Source organism: Panthera tigris, chromosome A2 (assembly GCF_018350195.1).
Source record: "Panthera tigris isolate Pti1 chromosome A2, P.tigris_Pti1_mat1.1, whole genome shotgun sequence".
In the NCBI taxonomy this organism is placed as follows: Eukaryota; Metazoa; Chordata; class Mammalia; order Carnivora; family Felidae; genus Panthera; species Panthera tigris.
This window is the reverse complement of record NC_056661.1, coordinates 14,119,931-14,137,934: the sequence shown is the minus strand read 5'-3', so window position 1 is coordinate 14,137,934 and position 18,004 is coordinate 14,119,931. Positions and strand designations below refer to the sequence as shown.

The following is an 18,004-nucleotide window of genomic DNA, read 5'->3' as shown; positions in this document are numbered from 1 at the left end:
CCCAGCCTCGACCACATGCTTACTATGTTTCCCCGATTCCCATTGGCTCGTGCGATCAAGTCAAACTACAATTCCCGAGATGCCCTGCGGATCGCAGGTGCGACTCCCGTCCTTTAACCCCCGTTTAAGTCTCCCATTGGCTCATTTCCAGGCCGGAACGAGTAAACTCCATTTCCCAGAGCGCTTTGCAGCGAATCCCTGCTTCCGTCCGACGTGTCCCTCCGGAAGGGGAACGACTGGGACCACAGCGATATGGCGCCTCCGGCTCCGGTCTCGGCCTCTGGCGGCTCCGGGGAAGTGGACGAGCTGTTCGACGTGAAGAATGCCTTCTACATTGGCAGCTACCAGCAGTGCATTAACGAGGCTCAGCGGGTGAAGGTGCGGCCGCTTGGAGGCGAGGGGAAGGTGGCGGCGAAAGCCGCTTCCTGGTGGCCACTGGTCGCGCCCTGATTTTAAAAATCTTCCTTCTTCTCGCGGCATCCCCCCCCCCCCCCGCCACGTATCTCTTCAGAGCGCTGTGAGGAATTACTCTTTTCTTATGACAAAACTCAAAGCCGTGACAGTTTGTGATACTTCTCACTCCGAGAGCTTGCTCTGCGCCATGGAAGGCATTTGAGTAAGGGAGGCGTTTGTACTACTGTAATAACAATAATAGTAGTAGTAATTTTCATTTGGGGAGGGCCCACGTGTGCCACCATACCCTCGTTACTCGTGAAGCAGGGACTGTTGTTTGTTGTCATTCTGGAAGGCTAGCACCGCCGCTCGAGAGAGAAATGTTTGCCCCGACTTTGCCTGCCCCACCAGCCTGGTTATATCTCCCCGTACTTGCCCATTCATTCTTTCATTCCTCATTGAGCTTCCCAATGGGTCAAGGCGGTGTATTCGTCCTGGGCTCAAAGCAGTGACAAAACTCCGAGGTCTCTTGGAAAGCTCAGGCTCCCAAGGGGGACAGTGACGGAGCAAATAAACAAGAAGTCAGGGGGTGGTGTGATGGATAGTGATTGGAATGAGGTTGGCCTTTTGAGAGCTAGAAAATAGCCTTGTCAGGCAGGGCCCAGCCTGACAGGTCCTTTAGCAGGAACTTTTAGGGAGGGACACGGACGTTACAGACACTTTGAGAGTGAACCGTTGGCGAATCTTTAAGAGCAGTGAACTTGACAGGGTCATGCCTGCCCTCATGGTTGTTAACCTTAAAAAGAAAACTCATCTATCTTACCAGCAAAATGAGTTTATTGGGGATTAAGGGAGAATTGCAATTTGGGACATGTAACCTATGGCAAAACCGTAGGCATGTCCAGAGATCAAAGGAGAGGATTGCTTTTTCACAGAGGAAAGGGAGGAGTTGAGAGGGGCTGTTATAAACAGAAAATCCTTTGGGGTCAACTGGGAGCTTGAAGTGTAGTGGCTTTTCATTGCCTGAGTTGTGACAGTCTCTTCTTGGCTAGGCAGTTACCCCGGGAGGAGATCTTTTGTTCTCCTGTGGGGGTACTAAAGTGTAGTCTTCTTGGGGGGAATCATGGTACCTCTCTTTTGCTGGGGTCTGCTTTTGACTTGGAATGTCAGGGCTTGAGAGCGCCCCCTTCTGGCCTCGTGGTTCTATTTTCAACGGAGTCTTTTTTTTTTTTTTTTTAACTTGTACATGGCCTAGTGTTCCAAAGAGATTAAACAAGTAAAGAAGTGAGTGAATATGTAATAACAGCTTGAGCGCTTAGGGGGGCAAGGTGAGGTAGAGAGTGCTGAGCGAAGGGCGCCTGGCTGACTCAGTCAGAAGAACATGCAACTCTTGATCTCAGGGTTCTGAGTTCAAGCCCCACGTTGGGTGTAGAGATGATTTACAAATATATATATAAACTTAAAAAAACCCTACATACACTTCTCTTAAAAAAAAAAAAAAACAGTGCTGAGTTGGAAAATGGTGGGGAGGAGGCTGCTCCAGGTGGGAGTGGTCCGGTAAGCCCCTGGTGGCCTGTCAGCCTCACTGCCTGTCATTTGAACCTGAGACTTAACCTTGAGAAGCATCTAACCCCCTAAATTGCGGCAAAGGTGCTGAGGCAGAGGTGAGTGCCGTGTAGTCAAAGCATAAAAGGCCGGTGTAGCAGAAGTGGGGTGAGCGAGGGGGAGGATGGAGAATGAAGCGGGCAGGGGGACAGGAAGGGCCTTGGGAGCCACAGTTGGGGTTTGGATTTTATTCTGAAGGTGCAGGAGGCCTTTGGCGCACCAAGCAAAGGGATGGCAGAGCTCTTCGCTGAGGCCGCCAGAGGCTTGGGAGGAATTTGGACTTTGAAGGAGGGAAGGCTTCCTTTCTCCTGCTTCCGACCGTTGACCTCTGACGGTATACCTTGGTTTCCTTGACATTCATCTGTATAACGGGGATAACGCCTGAAATGGGCTTCAGGAAGCTGTTACATGTGAAATGACACTTGTTTGATTATATCCATTTTTTGATGTTGCCATGATGAATGGCCACAAAGGCTGGCGACAAAACAAATGCATTATCTCTCAGTTGGTTTCTGCAGGTGGGAAGTTCTCCATGGCTTGCCCCAGGCTAAAATCAAGGTGTTGGCCAGGCTCTGTCTTTTCTGGAGGTCCTAGGGGAGCATATGCTTTCAGACTCATTCAGGTTGCTAGCTCTGAGCCCCGGGGTCAGCCTTAGTTCACAGAGGCTCCTCTCCAGTCCTCAACCTTGCATGTGGTCTCTCCACGTCAGAACCAGCCACAGAATCCTTCTCACACTTGGGCTCGCTTGGATTTCTCCTGCTGCTGCATTATTTGTGTCTATTCTCTGCTATTAAAGTTTTTGCCATTAAGATTCTGTGATTAGGCTGGGCCCTCCCCCGTAACCCGGCATACTCTTCCCATTTTAGGGTCCATAACCTTTGTGAGGTCCCTTTTGTGACACGTAAGCTGTTCACAGATTCCAGGGCCTGGTATGGACTTCGCTGGGCCGGGGCCGGGGGGTGGGGGTGTCCCTTATTCGACTCACCACCACAGTTGTGTGCCCGCCTCCTTGCTGGGTAGCATAGACGGTAAGAAGACTGAGACAGACCCGTGCTCAGCCTCCGGCCCTGTTAGGACTCTCTGCAGCCAGGGCTGAGTCGCTGTACCTCTCTGCGCCTGTTTCCCTGTCTGTCCAATGGGAACGATGACACCTGCCTCACTAGGGTCACTGTGAAATTCAGTGTCACGCTCATGCTCTGCTGTCTGGCTCCTCTCGTGCGTCTGTTCTGCTTACGTCACAGCAATACGTTCTTTTGAGTCTTCTCCTGTCATGACGTGCAAACTTTCCGTCGCTGCTGAAAGGGAGGACCAGTGTGACCTACTGTACTAAGGGAATGACTGAAAACAAGAGGTGACGGTCACTGCGGGTGGAGGCAGGCCGCAGCCCAGCCTCTGAGCCAGGGAGCCGCTTCCTTTTTGGGGATGTGGGAAACGCACACTGGCCCGAAACTATGACATTCTCCCTGATGCATCCAGAATGGGAATACTGTCCCCACTGGGCCATTTGATGTGGTCCATGGGCCACCTAAACCCTCTTGGGCAGCCTATGCTGAGTTGAACGGTATCCCCCAAAAGATATGTTCACCCAGAACCTGTGAATGTGACTCATTTGGGAAAAAGATCATTGCAGATATAATTCCATGAAGGATCTCTAGATGAGATCATCTGGGATTTAGGATAAGCCTTTGATGGGAGCATGTTCCTGCTGACACCTTGACTTTGAACTTCTAGCCTCCAGGACCTTGAGAGAATAATTGTGTTATTTCAGACCACCCAGTTTATGGCAGCTCATTACAGTGACCCCAAGCTCTGCCAGCTCTGAGGTGGCCCCAGGCAGAACACGTGGTGGTCACTGCCCTTATAGATGTAGTGATTAGATGTAGTGCTGTGTCGCCATTAAGACTTTCCCTTATCTGTCAGACATTCCTTTTGTTTGTTTGTTCGTTCGTTTGTTTTAATAAAGCTTACTTGTGTTTGAGAGAGAGAGAGCAGGGGAGGAACAGAGAGAGGGGGAGAGAAAGATCCCACGCAGGCTGTGTGCCATTACCACAGAGCCCAACGCAGGGCTCGGACCCACGAACTGTGAGATCGTGACCTGAGCTGAAATTGAGAGTTGGACACTTAACCGGCTGAGCCACCCAGGTGCCCCGTCAGACATTATTTTTTTTTATTTTTTAGTTTTGTTAATGTTTATTTTTGAGAGACAGAGACAGAGCATGAGCGGGGGAGGGGCAGAGAGAGAGGGAGACACAGAATCTGAAGCAGGCTCCGGGCTCTGAGGCGTCAGCACAGAGCCCGACGCGGGGCTCGAACCCACGAACCATGAGATCATGACCTGAACCGAGGTCTGATGCTTAACCAGCTGAGCCACCCAGGTGCTCCTCTGTCAGACATTTCTTAAGTGCCTGCAAGATAATAGGTACTGCCCAGGTGTTGGGGACAGAGCAGTGAAGACAGCCTCAAGAAGCTGAAGGTCCAGTGTGACCGTACTGACAGTAGCCCCCACCCCATCACTGGCCCCCCGATGGCACTCATCCTCAGGCCTGGCTACACCTCTGAGCCGTCTGGGAGTGGTGAGCGGCCACTCGAGCTGGCCATCACTGGTGGGTATGGGCCTCCTGGCTTTGTTCTCAGGTCATTCTGACGAGCTATCCCCAAGCAGGAAACGGCTGAGAAGCATTTGTTCAGAAAGATGCCATTTTTGTTTCTTTAGACCTGGAGGTCTGCCCAGCCCTCAGCACACGGCTTCTGCTCAAGTCCTTTGAGCCGCCTTCTTTTCCTGGCTCTGGTCGGCCTCCCTATAACTTCGTCGCCTGGCTGGAGACACAGTCCCAGAGTGACCACTGTGTGATGTCATCTCCCCAGCTCTGCGGTAGTGGGGCTGAGGGGCATGGCCCAGGCTGGACACAGATGTCACTGCACCAGGACAGCCCAGCTGAGCTCTCCTAGAGAGACCCTCTGAGTGAAGCAAACCTTTGTTTGTTCTCTTTTGAGTGTTTAAAGAGGGTTTTGGGACAAAAACAAGACAGGAACATGCCCCATAGAAATATTTGCTACAAAAAATAAAGTCCCCTTTGCACATCTCCTGGGTCTCATCAGTTCTGCAGAATCACCCATCCGCCTCTGGATGGGAACCCTCGTGGGCCTGTTTTCTCTACTTTTACAAACCCAGGCACTAGGGCCTTTCCCCCCAACATCTTGGACCACGTGTACCATCGAGCAACTTCTGTCTCCATCTGCTGCACCCTGGGGGCCCCTGTCGGTATGAGTGGCCATGTGTCCCGCGGTTAAAGGTGTGGGCTCCACCCTGGCCCCTTGCTGTGCAGCGGGAGTGGGTGCTCCACTTTCCCTCACCTGGACGAACAGGGGTGAGGATTGAGCCCCTTCCTGGGGTGGTGGTGGTGTGGGACAAGATCAGGGCTGGGACTCAGGCCTGGAATCCACTGGAGACGCTGCCTGCTCCTGGCCTCTACTGAAGACCTGTCTGGCACCCAACTCCCAAGTGTCCTGACCTGCCTCTGTTTCCTCAGCCATCAAGCCCAGGGAGAGACGTGGAAAGGGATGTCTTTCTGTACAGAGCATACCTTGCACAGGTGAGCGCAGGCCGTGACCTCCGGTGTCCCTGGGACAGGAGAGGAACAGAGTACGGGGGGGGGGGGGTGTGTGGCAGACAGAGGATGGCAGGGGCAGTTGCTGTGGCCTCCACAAGTAGGTGGCCATTTCCCAAGGTTATAGGCTCACCAGGCCGGGGGTCCAGTGTAGTGATGTCTCCCTTTTCTTTCTTTCTTTTTTTTTTTTTCTGTTACATAATCAGATTTCATTTGTTCGGTACAGCTTCGGGTTTGCAGAATAATCAAGTAGATAGTAAAGAGAATCCCACATGCCTGCCCTCACCCCAAGGCCCACAGGCAGCCAGCCTTCCTTGTCCCTTGCCCTCCCCCCCGCCTTGGATTGTGGCACATGGCTTCACAGCTGCCTCTACCTCACATCAGGCCTTCAGTGGTTTCCTGGTTCTGTTCATATCTTTCCCTCTGTGGAGTGTTCTGGAGCCTGATGGGACCTCCGCCCTCCTGTTGGCCAAGACCCCCCCCCACCCCCTGACCTTGAGGGTGAACGGTGTGTGTGGCCCCCAGCAGAGGGGCTGCCCCGGTGTACCTTGGAATCTCCCTGGGATGTATACCTGCATTTAAAAAAAAAAAAACAAAAAAAAAAGAATATCTCTACATGGACACAAAAACATTAAAACTACCTGGAAAGGAGTGTGGTGAAAAATGGACCCCTGACTCCAGTTCCCCTCCCAGCAGTGACCACCACCACCAGTTCTGAGTGTCAGCAGGGAGAGGTTTATGTCCCAGTTTACAGAATTGCATGCCCAGACCCCCTGCCCCTGGGCGACGCGTTTCCCGCCCCCCGCCCAGAGCTGGCAGAGCCCTCACCTTGTCACCTCAGCACCGGGGGCTGGACAGTGAGCAGCCGGGGTCTTCGGCTAGAGTGGTGGGCATTGTGGCCTGACAGGTGACAAGTGACACTGTATTGGCTCCAAGCAGGTGCTGTAGCAGGGCCAGCACCTGGTAGGCTAAGGGGTCCCTGGGGGTGGTGGGTGCTGGTTCCAGGTGTTGGGGCTCTGCCAGGGCGATTGCTAGAGCCCTGAAAAGCTCTCATGTGTTCCTGGGGACTGAGGTGTAGACCCCGCAGGGAGAGCGGGCCAAGCTGATGGTGTGCTTGTCTTCACTGCAGAGGAAGTACGGTGTGGTCCTAGACGAGATCAAGCCCTCCTCAGCCCCCGAGCTCCAGGCCGTGCGCATGTTCGCTGAGTACCTGGCCAACGACAGCCAGAGGTGAGGAGGGGGTGGGGGGCTGGGGGGGCGTCTCTCCCCACCTGCTCACCTCCCTGAACCTCAGTGAGAGCACATTCCTACCCCGCTTGGGCATTTGCCTGAGCCATTCTGTCCGCTGCTGGCAGGATGCTTGCCCAGGTGCTTGGGTCTGCCCCTGCCTCGGCTCTGCAGGGGGGAGCCGTGTGGCCCCGCCTCTCCCTTGCGTGGAGCACCAGCATGACCCGGCAGGCTCCGCGGCTCCTCTGCACTTCCGTTCCCCGCCCCCGCAGGAATGGTTGGTTTTGAGGCCCCCTCGGATCGGGAAGGTAAAGTGCTCCCCAGGGGGCGCCTGAGATAGGGCAGCAGCCTAGCCCATGACATGGAGACGCTCTGCTCTGTGGGTCTTCCCCTGCCCCATTGCCCGGCCCCGAGACCACCACCACCCTGGAGCATCCCGCATAGCAGCAAGGAGCTTCAGAGAAGGGCCTTTCCCAACCTCTGCCCAAGGGAACTTCTTAGCCAGGACCTGATTATGACCGTGTTGATGACCATGCTACTCTCATAGGCCCGAGTCTTTGGGTCCCCGGCATGGGGGAGACCATCTGCCGTGACCCCCACCACTGCTCTTACAGAAGACAGCGTTCTGTGTCCCGTGTTCTGATTGGGCTCCTTCGCCCTTGAAGCGTGAGGCTCAGGGGGATTTACTTGTCGGCAGTGACCGCTGAATGGGGGCCCCCAGGTTCTGACCCCCAGAACCCGTGAATGGAGCATCATGGGAAATGAGTTCTTTGCAAATAGAACTAGTCAAGGATCTTGAGAGCATCCTGGGTATGGGGTGGACCCTGAATCCAGGGACTGGTGTCCTCGTAAGAGACTGGAGACAAGATGGAGAAGATACAGAGGAGAAGGCCATGTGAAGATGGAGGTAGAATCGGGCTGACACAGAAGCCAAGGGATGCCAAGGACGGTGGGGCAGCCAGCTGCAGCCAGGAGAGAGGCCCGGGGTGGATTTGCCCTCAGAGGCCTCAGAGGGAACTGTCCCTGCCCACACTTTGGCTGTCGGACTTCTTCCTTCCAGAACTGTGAGAGTCCGTCTCTGTTGTCTTCATCCCCCCGGCTTGTGGTGCTTTGTGACGGCAGCCCCAGGACAGCAAGACAGGCGGCTCCCTGAGGCTATCGTGTCTCCCTCCGCACCTCATGAGCCGGGATGACAGGCGCCATTCTCCTTTCAGAAGAGGAGGGGACTCTGGGACCCTGTCGGAGCAGGGCCTCAGGAAGACAGAGTGGTTCAGGCTGCGTCCATCCTGGCAGCGTAAACTGCTGCCCCTTAGCCCAGCAAGCAGGCTGTGGAGAAAGCACCAGAACCTGTAGGTTAACAATGGTTTGTCAGGGTAACAGCGTCAGGACACTGACGTCACAGTAACAGCACGCAGCATGTCTCCTCTCGGTGCCACAAACCAGGCAGGAAACTTCACGCGGTGGCCTCGAGGGCTCCACACCAACTCTGTGTTGCACCCTGTATGCGGTTCAGGTGTGCAGAGCGGGACACAGTCTCTGATTTGTCTGTCGGGCACCTGGCATGTCACCATCTCCAGGGGCCCTCAGACACAGATCCTTGACCAGTAGCCCCCTCCGTGGCCCGCGTGACACGCACACATTTGCGGAGATCCCGTGGACCCTGGACAGCAGCTTTTGTCCGACAGCGACTCGGGGCCTGGCCCTTGCTTCCCTTCTCTTGTCCACTGCTCAGCGTCCTTTTGAAACGAGGGGTCTTGACTGTTTTCTGTAGGCAGATCATGGCTCGGGTGTCCTGTGGCCTGTGGGGGATCTGGCTGATCCTCGGCTAAGCCTTGACCCCAGCCCGGCCCCCAGTCCGGCATGTTGCCCACCTGCCAAGTGCAGCCGGCCTCACCGAGGAGGCAGCGACGTCACTGGTGTGAGATTCGTCTGTGTCGCTTCCAGTCTCCATGCAGCCACCTCTGGCGAGTCAGCCTGCCCCTCCACATCCAGGGGTGGTGTGGACACTACAGCCCCCCAACTCTGAGGGCCAGGAGAGCCGTAGGCTTTGGCGGTCATTTGTGCTGCCTTGTGGACATGGCCCGTCCTGCAGCACGTCCCCTCACCAGGCCTGAAACCACCCAGCCTCGGTTTCTGTGTGAGGGTGAGAAGTGCCTTGTGGGAAGGCGGTGAAGCTGGCACCCAGTGGGGCTCGCCAGAGACATTTGCAGCTCTTGTGTTCCCCTGGGGGCCTGACTCCGCCTCTCTGGACCTGTCTGCTCCTGCGGGGGCTGAGGCTGCTGCCCACCCCTGCCTGCAGGCCCTGAACAGCCTTGTGTCATAGGGACTCGATTGTTGCCGAGCTGGACCGGGAGATGAGCAGGAGCGTGGATGTGACCAACACCACCTTCTTGCTGATGGCCGCCTCCATCTACTTCCATGACCAGAACCCGGATGCAGCCCTGCGTGCCCTGCACCAGGGGGACAGCCTGGAGTGGTGAGTGTCCACCCTGTCCTCGGGAGAAGGCCTGGAGGCCTGAGCGGCCCCTCCGGGCTCCAGGCGACTCGAGGCCTTGTTGGCGTTGTCATGGGAACGGTGGGGGGCTGCTCTGAGAGACTGGTGGGGCCCAGGCTTCCCATTCAGGCAGCAGCTCCTGTTCTCGGTCCAGGAGACACTCCTTTCTGCACGACTGGACTGCTGTTCCCAAGGACACGGCTCCTGGGACTGGAAACCCTCTGTCCCCGATGGCAGAGTAGAAAGCACCTTTGTTTCTGCCTGTGGTTTCTATACCCCCACCCCCACATGAAGCCTTTGTGTTCTTGGGCCCTGGGCCCTGGCCTTTCCCTGCCCTCCCCAGGTTCCCCCAGGCCCTCCCCTGAGGCTGGCCCACCGTTCGGGGCACTCCAGGGCTGGGGTGCTGAAGCCCCTTGCAACACGCAGCCGCCCCCCCCACCCCCCCGCCCCGGGGGTGACTCTGGGCCAGCATCGCGTCCAGGCTGCTGTGTCCAGGGCTCTGGCCCAGAGGGAGCAACAACCGTCCTCTGTAAACTCTGCTGCCTGCTGTCCCTCTGTTGGTTGGTCCCCACACATTCATTTTGTATCTGTTTACACCCCCCGTCAGTCCAGAAAGGGATTCACGGTGGCTTAGAAGTAGGTCTGGCGCACGGCCTACAAGGCAGCGGACTCTGCAGAGTTCCTCAGACTCCTGCAGAGGCTGAGCTGGGTGTTGGGTCACGAGCTGGTGGGAAAAGGTGGGAACAAGTGTCTACGTAGGTCATCAGTGGGCACAGCTGTCAGGCAGAGGGAAGCCGTGGGTGCGGGAACGGAGGGGGTAAGAGCCGCCCCCCCCTGCAGCACCTTTGTGACCGAACTCACGCCCTGCTCTGGGGGCCGACCCTGCGCTTGGCTGCTCAGCTTGCTCTCTGGGCTCCTGGCATCTGGCAGTTGTCAGTGTCGCCTTTACACTAGGAGTGGGGTGCGGACATGGCGTCTAGCCTCAGGATAGTCAGAGCCGGACACCTTGGGACCCGGTGAGAGCTCCCGCCCCGAGCGGACTCAGTGGTGAAATGTGGGAGCCAGGGCCCCAGGAAGCAGTGAGAGGCTTGGCCCAGCGTGCAGTGTCTGGGTCTGAGTCTGGTTCTGCCCGGCGTCGCCCTCTGCGAGGCAGGGCCGGTGGCCTGAGCTCTCCTAGGAATGTTCCTGGAGGTGCCGCCCCCACGGAGTGAGCCCCGCAGTAGCGTGGCAAGGGTGCCCCCTGACTGCCCGCTGTGTCCCGCAGCATGGCCATGACCGTGCAGATCCTGCTGAAGCTGGACCGCCTGGACCTCGCCCGGTAAGCCTCTGTTTGGCCCCAGCTGGGGCTCTTAGGGCTGTCTGAGCAGCGGGCCAGGCCACATCGGGACCCCGTGCTCTCGAGAAGCCAGACCTCCGCCTGCTGGGGAAGCTTAGCATGGGGACCCTCCCTGCGCCCTTCCCGAGGCCCAGAGTATTAGTGCTGTGATCACTTGTCCTAGTACTTAATTCTAGTCTGTTGTGGTGATGCACTGGCATCTACTTGCCCACCCCTGCAGGATGTTGCCTGGGACGAGGGGTGGTGCCGTCCGTGCCTCAGTTTCCTTATGTGACGTGGGAAGTGGGATCTGCAGAGTTGGGGTGGGCTTCACAAGTACGCGGTGGGGGCTGTCGGGCCAGAGCCGGGAGCCAGCACCAGTGTGTGCCTCACGAGCAAGCGGTGCGGGGGGCTCCCTCCCACCCTTCCTGTGTCCCCAGGAAGGAGCTGAAGAAAATGCAGGACCAGGACGAGGATGCTACCCTCACCCAGCTGGCTACGGCATGGGTCAATCTGGCTGTGGTGAGCCCCTGGGCCGTGCTGGAGGGTTGGGGGGAGCATCAGAGAGCTGGGAGGTATCCCCTGCCTGCAGTGCTGGCCACTCCCGTGGGGAGAATGCCGGTGTGGGGTTCTGCGGACACATCGGATCTCTGCTTCCTTTGGAGCCAGGGCCCATCCCCCAGGAGAGCCCCCCACCCCTTGCACATTTCATTTCCCACTTTGTTCATCCCAACCCCATTCCCGGCTCCTCCTAGCTGAGTGGCTTAGCCAGAGCCAGAGCGGATGAGCTGGGAGGCTCTGGAACCAGACCTGGTGTACTGACTGGGCCACCCTGGCAGTGTGGCCTCCTCATGGGGCCGACCCGGGGCTTGGCTCCTGCTCAGCTTGCTCTCCGGGCTTTTGGCATTGGGCAGTTGCCAACGTCCCCCTCCTACCTTCTCCTCCACCCAGCCCCTCCCTCCCTCCCTCCCGCATGTCTGCCCCCATCTCTTGGCAATGGCCTCTTTTCGAGCTTTTGGCGCTGGGCTTCCTTTCTCTGAGCCATTTTTTTACGGGTTTCTTAAAACGTGTTCCCCATCCTTGTGCGCCTGCACTGCCCTTGGGGGCCTGAGGCCTCACCCAGGCCGCTTTCCAACATGTGTCCAGTTCAGTAGGGTGAACCCTGCCCACTCTGTGCCAGCTTGGTGGTGTTTCCACAAGCACATCTTGGTCTCAGGCTCCCCCACGAAAGTGCTGCTGCGTCTTTCACAGGCAGACATAACCTGAGTGGTTGGGGTCAGGACTGCCGGCGACAGAGAGGGGCCGCCCGTACCGGGATCACCTCGGCAAAGTGCTGGCATCCTGCTCCAGGAGGGAGCGGGCAGCGGTAGGGCCGGGAGGCAGGGTGACGCGGCAGTGGTGTTGGAACTGTCCCTGCAGGGTGGTGACAAGCTGCAGGATGCCTACTACATCTTCCAGGAGATGGCTGACAAGTGCTCATCCACCCTGCTGCTGCTCAACGGGCAGGCGGCCTGCCACATGGCCCAGGGCCGCTGGGAGGCCGCCGAAGGCGTGCTACAGGAGGCACTGGACAAGGTACATCGGGCCCAGCCCACACCCCGGCTCCTGGTGCGGGCGACGCGGGGCTCGGGCTTTCGGAGGCACACTGGGCAGAGGGAGACCCCGGGGGCCTGTGCTGTGTTCACGTTGGATTGTATTTTAATGCCAGGTCAGCTAAAAATTGGGATCGCAACTGAAAACGTTGATTCTCTTTTCTCGCGGAAATGCGAGGGATCCCATCAGCTTGGGCTTCCGCTGGCTTGAGCGGAGCAAACGTTCTCTCTGTCACCTTGACTGCCTGGTCTGGGGGCCTCGACGTGATTGTCACCTGAGCCTGTACTTGAAAGAGACACCTGCCATTTATCACCAAGGGGAGAGCAGGCCGCAGACTGGGAGACGTTGCCTGGCCTGTCCTTGTCTAGAAGAGGGACCAAGGGCACTGTCCTCTCAGGGTAGCCCCAGCTGTCTTCTCCCAACCAGTATCGGAGGTCGTGTGTTATTTTTATGATCAGTAGAAACATCAATTTTTTTTTCCATTTTTGGAAAACATTTTTTTTTTAATTAAAAAATTTGTTCATGTTTATTTTTGAGAGGGAGACAGAGTGTGAGTAGAGAGAGGGAGACACAGGAGCTGTCAGCCCAGAGCCCAAGGCGGGGCTCGAACTCACAAACCGTGAGATCATGACCTGAGCTGAAGTCGGCCGCTCAACCGACTGAGCCACCCAGGCGCCCCTGGAAAACATTTCTTGATATAATGAGAAATGGACACCGGAAGGAGGCCTTCTCTCCTTTATCTCTGGGAGGAGCTGAGTTGCCATCAGAAGGCTGTGTGCAGATCAGGGATGGGCGTCAGGTGCTCCTCGGCCGCACACGCGGAGCTCCCGGCCCCGCGCCCTGCCCTGTGCCTGCGCGGGTCCCCACGCCTCCTTGACAGGGTCTGACTATAGCTGGACTTCTGTATGCAGTTAGGGCTAGTCAGGAAGGCCTGGCCTGGTGGGGCGTCTCTGCCCCAGAAGGAGAGGGCAGTAGGGTCCCCAGTCAAATGGCGCCCATCTGTCCTCGTTCTCTGAGACACCAGCTGGGCTGGCTTGCTGCCCCATGGCCCTGACCCCCTGACGGCCATAGGTCTTCCATGGCATCGCTCATCCCTGTGCCTGTGGGCCACCCCATGCTTCTGACCGTTTTCCCCATTCCTTTTGGAATGTTGCTCCTGTGAGCTCGTGTTGTCGTCCCCCATTAGAGCAGCGAGGCGCCTACGGCCGGGAGAAGGGGAGTTTCCCCAAAGAAGGGCAGCCACGGAGTGGAGCCTGGTCTGTGCGGGAGGCTGTGTGTCCGAGTTGCCGTGTCTCTGCTCCATGTGCCCCTCAGGGCTCCCTGCGGCGTCCCTGCCTCAGAGCCACCAGGGGCTCCGTCTGGGGTTCCTGGCCAAGGGGGTCCTGGGCCAGTTCCCAGGGTTCCCTCTGCCTTGGGGCCCAGCGTGGGCGGGTGGGGTGAGGTCAGCCGCTTGGATGTTCTGGTAATTTTCCCGGCAGCTTCTTGCCGAGGCCCCCGGAGAGCAGGAGGCACGGGTGGGGTCTGCCCCGGGTCTTAGACCTCATTTTTACAGCAAGAGGGACAGCTTGGCTCTGAGGGTGTGGACACTGTCTTGGCCTGGGCTCTGTCACTTTGAGGTTGGTATGGTAAACACACTCGTTCCACAAGCAATAAGCCGCGGGGCTCTGTCCCATCCTGGTCTGCAAGATGAGACAGCAGGCGCAGAGGGGAAGCCACTGTTTCAGGGAGGTGGGGAGGGGCTGGGGCTCCCTCACAACCGCGCTGCCTCCTAGGCAGAAAGGAGGGCCTCGAGGTCACTGCCTTGCAGGGTGGCCAGTGGGCGCACTTTGGGTCTTGCACCACCCCCTGCCCCGCCTCTGAGGGTGTGACCTCGTGTGGGTCGCGTCTTCACCCTGGGACAGTGGAAGGCATCCTTCTGCCTCATATGGGGCCGGGCCGGCTGAGTTGGAGGCCTGGGGGAGCTGACCCTGCTCGCCTGGTGTCCCCCATGTTTGCAGGACAGTGGCCACCCGGAGACACTGATCAACCTCATCGTCCTGTCGCAGCACCTGGGCAAGCCCCCTGAGGTAGGACCTTCCGGGGCAGGGGATGTTTTCTGGCCTCCGCGGTGACATCCTGAAGTGAGCGGGGCTCTGTGATGTGGCCCCCGCTCCAGATGAAGCTCGGGATCTCGGGCAGAAACCCATTCCTTTGGAGGGAGTCACTTGCCATCAGCCTGAGGGGCCCTGGGAAGTTGGTGGTGCACCCCTAGGGTCGTACCTTGGCCAAGGTTATAGGCCGCTGCTCCCATGGGCCCTACAAACTAGTGGGCTGTGGCTCAGAGGGTGAGCCGAGCTGGGACCCCCACCTGTGCCACCTCTGGGTGGAGGGGTGGGCAAAAGAACAGAGGAAAGGGGCTCAGGGGAACAATCCCTGGGAGCCCACCTTGTTGGAGGGCAGGGAGGGTGGGAGGACTGACCGGCCCAGTTGGCCAGGGGCCCTCCCAGGGTTTCCTGTCAGTCACCCATCCCTTGTGGAAGGGCCCCCAGAGCTAGGGCAGTGCAGCACAGACAGGACGACTCTCACTCACCCCAGAAATAGCATGGACCCCTGGTCTCGGGAAGACAGATGCCCCCGCCCTGTGCGGTCAGGGCTAGGCCCAGGGAGGTGGGGTGAGGCTGGGGGCAAGGGGTCTGCCTAGGGTCCAGGTTCCATTACCAAGATCTCTGGGGTTTCTCTGTACGGTGTGCCCAGAACAAACCCACCTCCCCTCCTAACCCTGTCCCGCCTGACCTGCCCTGTGCTCCTCCTGGCCCTCCGCCCTCTTCTGGGGCCTGGGTCCCTGGTCCCTTCCAGTCTCCTCACCCTGAACTCTGTGGCACATCCTCCAGCTGTGTGCTAAGCCTGGGCTCTGTGCCAGGCGCTGGTCCAGGTGGTCCCCCCGCCCCCACCCCGCCCCTGATGGTCCTCTGTCGGCCTGATTTCAGGGTGGGTTGATAGAGGTAATGGGAGACCACAGCTCTTGCTTGGTGTCAGCTGGGAGGTCCCCACCCCGTCCCTCCCCTTGCCCTGTGTGTGAGAGCCACTTGGGGGGCCCCTAAGCATCTAACCCCGCCTCACCTCTCCTGCAGGTGACAAACCGCTACCTGTCCCAGCTGAAGGATGCACACAGGTCCCACCCTTTCATCAAGGAGTACCAGGCCAAGGTGAGCCCAAGCTGGCGGTGTGTCCCAGATCCCCAGACCCCTCAGGCTGGGCCAGGGAAGGCCCGTGACTGGGGTCCCAACTCATGTTCTCTCTGTTTCTCTTTCTGCGCCCATCATTTGCAATCCGCGTTGAAGGAGAATGACTTTGACCGGCTGGTGCTGCAGTACGCTCCCAGCGCCTGAGGCTGGCCCCAGACGCGGTTCCCAGGCCGTGGCACAGCGAGGCCAGGCATTGCACCCGCCCTGCTGGGCACCCATCCTCGTGTTCTCTCACGTTTTCTGGCCAGAAGCTTAGCCTGGCCCCATTTTGTCAATAAATGTCTCCACCACAGGTATACCCCCCCCGATCCATGTTTGCTCTGGCCACTTTGGGAGGGACATGTGGGAACCATGGCTCGAAAGGGACGGTCTTGGGCACTGTCACCCAGGGTTTTTCCTGGGGGGGGAGCCGTGGAGACCAGGGTCTGCGAGCAGCAGGTGCACACCCCTTGAACAGCCACCCTATGATGCTGAGCTACAGGTGGCACAGCCGTGTCTCCCAAGCTCATTTGGCATCCAGGGAAACTGAGGTACAGGGTGGTCACAGCCATTACGAGGGGCATCTGGGCTCAAAACCAGTATCCCGGGGTCGTCTGTAGGTGGTGAGGGAGGTAGGAAGTGCCCTGGCCTCAGTTCAGCCACATGGGGAGGGTATGTGCAGGGAGCAAATCCTCCCCCGCCCTCCACAACCCCACCCAACCATCTACTGCCCTGTGGGGAGTCCTCAGCCGGGACTGAGACCTGCTGCTGCTGGGGCTGTGGGCGTGGGAGGGCACAGTGGCTGAGGCACCGAGCTCTCTACCTGGAGAGAGAAATCCATGGTGAGCACCCTTCCATGAGAGAAAGCCAGGGAATTAGCTGGAATCTCTATCTAGAGAGAGGGAGGTAGGCAAGCAGGGGAGTGGTGTTGGCTGGGCCTCTTAGATGAGGTCACCATTGAGCTGTATCCACCCAAACAGCTGGAAGGAGCTGCCAGGCCAGGTTCCCGGGGGACCAGCATTCATTCAAGGCCGCATGAACAGCCCATGCAGAGTCCCCGGAGACCGCGCTGGGCTCTGCAAGCTGGACGGGGCTTTGTGCTCTTTGTCCCTAGGTCAGTGTCTGGGCCTCTCCAGGAAGAAGATAAGATACTGGGTTGCCAGAGTCTGGCCTCATCTACCTCAGAGGTGGTGCTTGGTTGCCAGGACGGGACGTAGAGCTCGGGATCCCCAGCAGCAGGGCCCACCCTTGTCCCATCCCTGCCTGGTGAGGAGCTCAGCAGGGGAGGGAAGTGACAGAAGAATCCCCGGGCAGAGGCATCTGTCAGGGGTGGGGAGGGATGGCCTGGGGATGAGCTCCTCGGGCGAGAAGAGGCCTGCCGTCAGGTGGAACAGGGAAGGGGACCCTTAGCAGCCCCTTGTCAGGTCTCAGTTGCCAGCACCAGGAGCCACCTTTCATTTCTGCCCCGCCCCCCACCCGTTGGTGGCCTTCCAGCTGGTCCCGCCAAGATGAAACTCTACACATCTGGGACTGGGCTGGTGGGCGGGGGCGCCTCTCCCATTACTGATGGCTGCCATGGTGACCAGATAGTGCTGGGTGGGAGGGCGGGGGTGGGGGACTTGGAACATCCAGGGCTGCACCACAGGCCCATACAGGGCTCTGGGGACACATATAGTTTTCTGAGCATCCCTGAGTCCTCCTCTGCCTGCTGGGCAAGCTGCAGCATTAATCATGTCTCTGGCCTCCAGCTGGGCCTTAATACTTGACCAGACCAGGCAGGCCTCATACCTCCCACATGCTGGGCCTGTCTCTTCCTGGTCTGATGGGTGGGACGGACCCCTGCCCACACAGAGTGCATGGTCAGGAATAATGAGTAGGAGGTACAGTGAGCAGACTAACAAAAAGATTGATGGGAAAGTCAAGGGTGCACCGAGCAGGTGGCATTTGTAGGTGAAGTCTGAAGGAAGTCACGATCCCTGCTGGCGCCTGGGGGAATAACATACTAGGCAGCGGGAATAACCAGTTGCAAAGGCCCTCAGGCTGGACTGTAGGGTGGGGGGAGGGCTCCTAGAGGCACAGTGAGGTGGCCAGTGTAGCAAATGGGAGCAAGATGGAAAGGAGAGCATGAGGGTAGGTTGAGTCCCAGCGAGAAGCTGGCTTTTTACTCTGCATGATGGAAGCCATGGAAGGCTGTGAGCAGAGGGAGGACAGCAAGCAGGCTCCTTCTGGTATCTGTGTGGGATAAGCAGGAAGCCAGGATACCGGGCAGGAGCCACTAGGGGGGTTCAGGGCCACAGGAGGCTGTGCATGTACAGAGAGTTGACTGAATTCGTAAACATTCAGGGCCAACTGAATGTGTTGCTCAACCGGACGAAGGTTAAGGAGGAGAGACGTGCGCCTCCTCAGTCCTCTCTATTTTCACCCATACACCTGAAGGTCAGGTCAGGCCTCCCACAGGGCCCACACTGTCGCACTCTACATCTTAAAGGCTTTGGGAAGAGGTCCAACGTGGGAGGGAAAGCAGAACACAAGAATGTGGGAACCCTGGAGGGTTGTCAGTGTCAGG

At 58.1% G+C, this 18,004-nt stretch overlaps 1 protein-coding gene across 1 annotated transcript; it reads left to right on the top strand.

The window, feature by feature from the left end:
- The first annotated feature begins 184 nt into the window (after positions 1-184).
- COPE (COPI coat complex subunit epsilon) lies at positions 185-15,755 on the top strand. The gene is made up of 10 exons (XM_042978656.1): positions 185-378; positions 5,529-5,591; positions 6,736-6,836; positions 9,157-9,309; positions 10,592-10,645; positions 11,083-11,164; positions 12,062-12,217; positions 14,233-14,301; positions 15,346-15,420; positions 15,556-15,755. The coding sequence occupies exons 1-10, from the start codon at positions 253-255 to the stop codon at positions 15,601-15,603; spliced, it is 927 nt and encodes a 308-aa protein (XP_042834590.1). The 5' UTR covers positions 185-252; the 3' UTR covers positions 15,604-15,755.
- Positions 15,756-18,004: the final 2,249 nt, after the last annotated feature.

Coding starts and splice junctions, on each gene's coding strand:
- COPE (XM_042978656.1), top strand. CDS start 253: ATGGCGCCTCCGGCTCCGGTCTCGGCCTCTGGCGGCTCCGGGGAAGTG. Junction 5,592..6,735: donor ACAGAGCATACCTTGCACAG/GTGAGCGCAGGC, acceptor TCTTCACTGCAG/AGGAAGTACGGTGTGGTCCT. Junction 14,302..15,345: donor ACCTGGGCAAGCCCCCTGAG/GTAGGACCTTCC, acceptor CCTCTCCTGCAG/GTGACAAACCGCTACCTGTC.